The 1,399-nt window shown below is 53.0% G+C and overlaps 1 protein-coding gene across 1 annotated transcript in view; it reads left to right on the top strand.

Annotated features, from left to right (window-relative positions):
* GABRA3 (gamma-aminobutyric acid type A receptor alpha3 subunit) overlaps positions 1 to 1,399 on the top strand; it is a 73,321-nt gene that overhangs the window by 49,327 nt on the left and 22,595 nt on the right. Inside the window, exon 6 of the mRNA XM_017737495.1 lies at positions 710 to 792. Coding sequence (XP_017592984.1) covers positions 710 to 792 — 83 coding nt within the window. The remainder of the gene's footprint in view (positions 1 to 709; positions 793 to 1,399) is intronic.

Below are 1,399 nucleotides of genomic sequence, written 5' to 3'. Positions count from 1 at the left end.
TGGGGGGATGTATCTCTGAGTCAGGCGGCAGGACAATGATGGGCCATTAACAGCAAGATAGTCTGGGGGGAGGAGGCAAGGAAACACTGCCCCACCTGATTTCAACAGCTCATGAGGATGGTAATAGAATACACTGCAACCCAGGACAGTATCCTAGCAGGACTTGGTGGATTTGGAAAGCACAAATTGTCCTGCATGCCCCCAGGCAGCCCCAGGACGTGCAGTTCTGCACCTGCCTGCAGGGAGGAGGCAGCGGAGGTGGGATGAGGTGTCCCACATGGACAGGGGGGTGTTGCGCCCTGGTGGCTTCATGGGTCTGGCTGACTATGAGCAATCTGCCAGCCCTCAGCTCCTTCCAGAATACCAGGAAGAACAGGCCTGTTCCCTGGAAGCCTCTGAAGCCCTTTCCCTCTGCTTTCCAGCATGGTCCCTGAGGTGTCCCCCAGGCCCAGGAGCTCTGTTCACAGCACATAAGCAAACAGGAGTCCTGGGCTCTGGCAGATTTTCCCATTGCACTGAGTGGGTGAAGATGAACTCGGTCAATAGGGTTAAGTTTAGGCCATGGAAAAGGCTGCCAGATGTGTGTCCTGCTGTCCTCTCCACAGCTGGGGGCCTTCTGCTGGGAGACCCTGAGGCTGGTGAGCACCTCGAGGCCTTTGTCAGAAGGGCCAGGCCTGTCCCTGAGCAGCCCCTGTGCTTTGTCTTGCAGGCTGACCATCCACGCTGAGTGCCCCATGCACCTGGAGGACTTCCCAATGGACGTGCACGCCTGCCCCCTGAAATTTGGGAGCTGTAAGTACCCCCAGCAGCCTCTGCAAGGAGGTGGCACAGAGCTGAGGAGCTGTCCTTTGTGTGGCTGGTGTCACACAGTACTTTAGTAACAGTGATATTCATCGTTGCTAATGATAACGTGACCAAAAGTTTTTTGTGGTGTCTCGTAAGTGCAATTCCTACCATCACTGAGTGAGTCTGTGCTCAGTTCAGGCTTACAGGATGGGTTAGACACCCGTGGTTCTGCTGTAAATTTATTTAGAAAGCAGCCAGGTGGGGATTGGTCTTTTCTCCCAGGTAACAAGTGACAGGATGAGAGGAAATGACCTCAAGTTGTGCCAAAGGACCTTTAGATTGAATATTAGGAGAAATTTCTTCACTGGAAGGGTGGTCAAGCATTGGAACAGGCAGCTCAGGGCAGTGGTGGAGTCACCATCCCTCAAAGGATCCCCATGCGTGGTTTGAGCACTTGGGGATATGGGCTCGGCATTGCTGGGTTAATGGCTGGACTCAATAATCTTAGAGGTGTTTTCTAACATTAATGATTCTGTGATTATGAATCTGAGTTGTGCTTTTCCTTCATCACAAGGGGATGCTGGTTTGGGGATAGCAGTGGTGGCTGCTGCTG

Source organism: Corvus brachyrhynchos, unplaced genomic scaffold, assembly GCF_000691975.1.
Source record: "Corvus brachyrhynchos isolate BGI_N302 unplaced genomic scaffold, ASM69197v1 scaffold346, whole genome shotgun sequence".
Classification (NCBI taxonomy): Eukaryota; Metazoa; Chordata; class Aves; order Passeriformes; family Corvidae; genus Corvus; species Corvus brachyrhynchos.
This window is presented reverse-complemented; position numbering and strand designations above follow the sequence as displayed.